Source organism: Enhydra lutris, unplaced genomic scaffold (genome assembly GCF_002288905.1).
Source record: "Enhydra lutris kenyoni isolate GAN:26980312 unplaced genomic scaffold, ASM228890v2 scaffoldscaffold40, whole genome shotgun sequence".
NCBI lineage: Eukaryota > Metazoa > Chordata > Mammalia > Carnivora > Mustelidae > Enhydra > Enhydra lutris.
Window position 1 is genome coordinate 18865491 of NW_019154124.1, and position 1276 is coordinate 18866766.

Here is a 1276-nt window from a genome sequence, read left to right on the forward strand (position 1 = left end):
GTAGGAGAAATGAACACTTTCTACTGCCCTGAAGCCAAGCTCAATCCTTCTACAACACTCTATCCTCTTAGGAAAGCTTTAGGTTGGCCAAGAACAAGATTTTTTCCCTTAACAACAAATCAGTGCTGTTGCTAGGTGATTGTGACATAGGAAGAGTAACCTCCAATCAAACAGAAGCCCCAAAAGGCTGATTGTCACATGCCAATATAAATATGAGCGCTCCCCTCCCCTCCACCTTTAGGCCCTTCTCCTCTCCACTCTGCCAAGGAGAACAACATCTACCATGGCCAGATCCAACACCAAAAAGAACAAGTGCTCCAGAGGACATCGAAGCCCAGTCTCCAAAAAGAGATCACATTCCAGCACTGATTTTGGCCATAGAAATTATTCACTCTACGTTAACAGGGTCCTAAAAGAAGTGGTTCCCCAGAGGGGCATAACATCTCGCACCTTGGACATCATGAACACCCTGATCAATGACATCTTTGAGCGCATTTCTATGGAAGCCTGCAGCTTGATGTGTTTCAGAAATCGCTGTACCCTCACCCCTGAAGATATCCAGAAGGCAGTGTACCTGCTCTTGCCTGGGAAACTAGCTAAGTATGCAGTGGCTTTTGGAAATGAAGCTGTCCAAAGATATGTCCGCTCCTAAACTCCACGTACCAGCGTAATTAAATCTTGGGGAAAGTAAATCAAGCTTACTACCCAAACGATCACTTCACACTGGAATTCCCTCTTCTTTTTTATAACATAGCAGTGTTCCCTGGTACTTTTCCCCTCCCCATCTTATTTCTAGAGAAGAATTACTCTCTTGCTATTTTACCTTTTGATGCTCTGGCTAGTTAGGTTTTCCTGACCCCTGCTCCCTGCAAATGTCCCACCTAGAACTCTTGTTTTTCCTTTAAGCATGTAAAACTCATTATATAAATTCAAGGTTTATTTTATTGGTAAGATATCATTAACTGCATACAGGATGCTTGAAGCTAGCTATTCCGACCCCCAAGTCACACTGACTTTGAATTTAGGAAGACAAACATTTAATCAGGAGTATAACAGCATGGATAAATTTTTATCAAGAAAGTACTTTCTAGACTAGAGCAAACTCTGTTCAACCAATTTAGTTCCTTAACGAATCTCTATACAGCATGTTCACGATTTCCTTTGTTCTACTTCTTATTTCCTGATTTTCAAAAGTTCAGTCCATAGCCATGTAAATTTTATCTTTACACATCATTGATATTCACAGTTAGGTTTGGTTCACTGGTATTTACTGTTC

General features: G+C 41.1%; 1 protein-coding gene across 1 annotated transcript; it reads left to right on the forward strand.

The window, feature by feature from the left end:
* Positions 1-267: 267 nt before the first annotated feature.
* On the forward strand, positions 268-712 carry LOC111155200 (histone H2B subacrosomal variant-like). Its single transcript, XM_022515298.1, has one exon. It carries the CDS (start codon positions 284-286, stop codon positions 650-652), a length of 369 nt encoding a protein of 122 aa, XP_022371006.1. The 5' UTR covers positions 268-283; the 3' UTR covers positions 653-712.
* The last annotated feature ends 564 nt before the right edge of the window (positions 713-1276 follow it).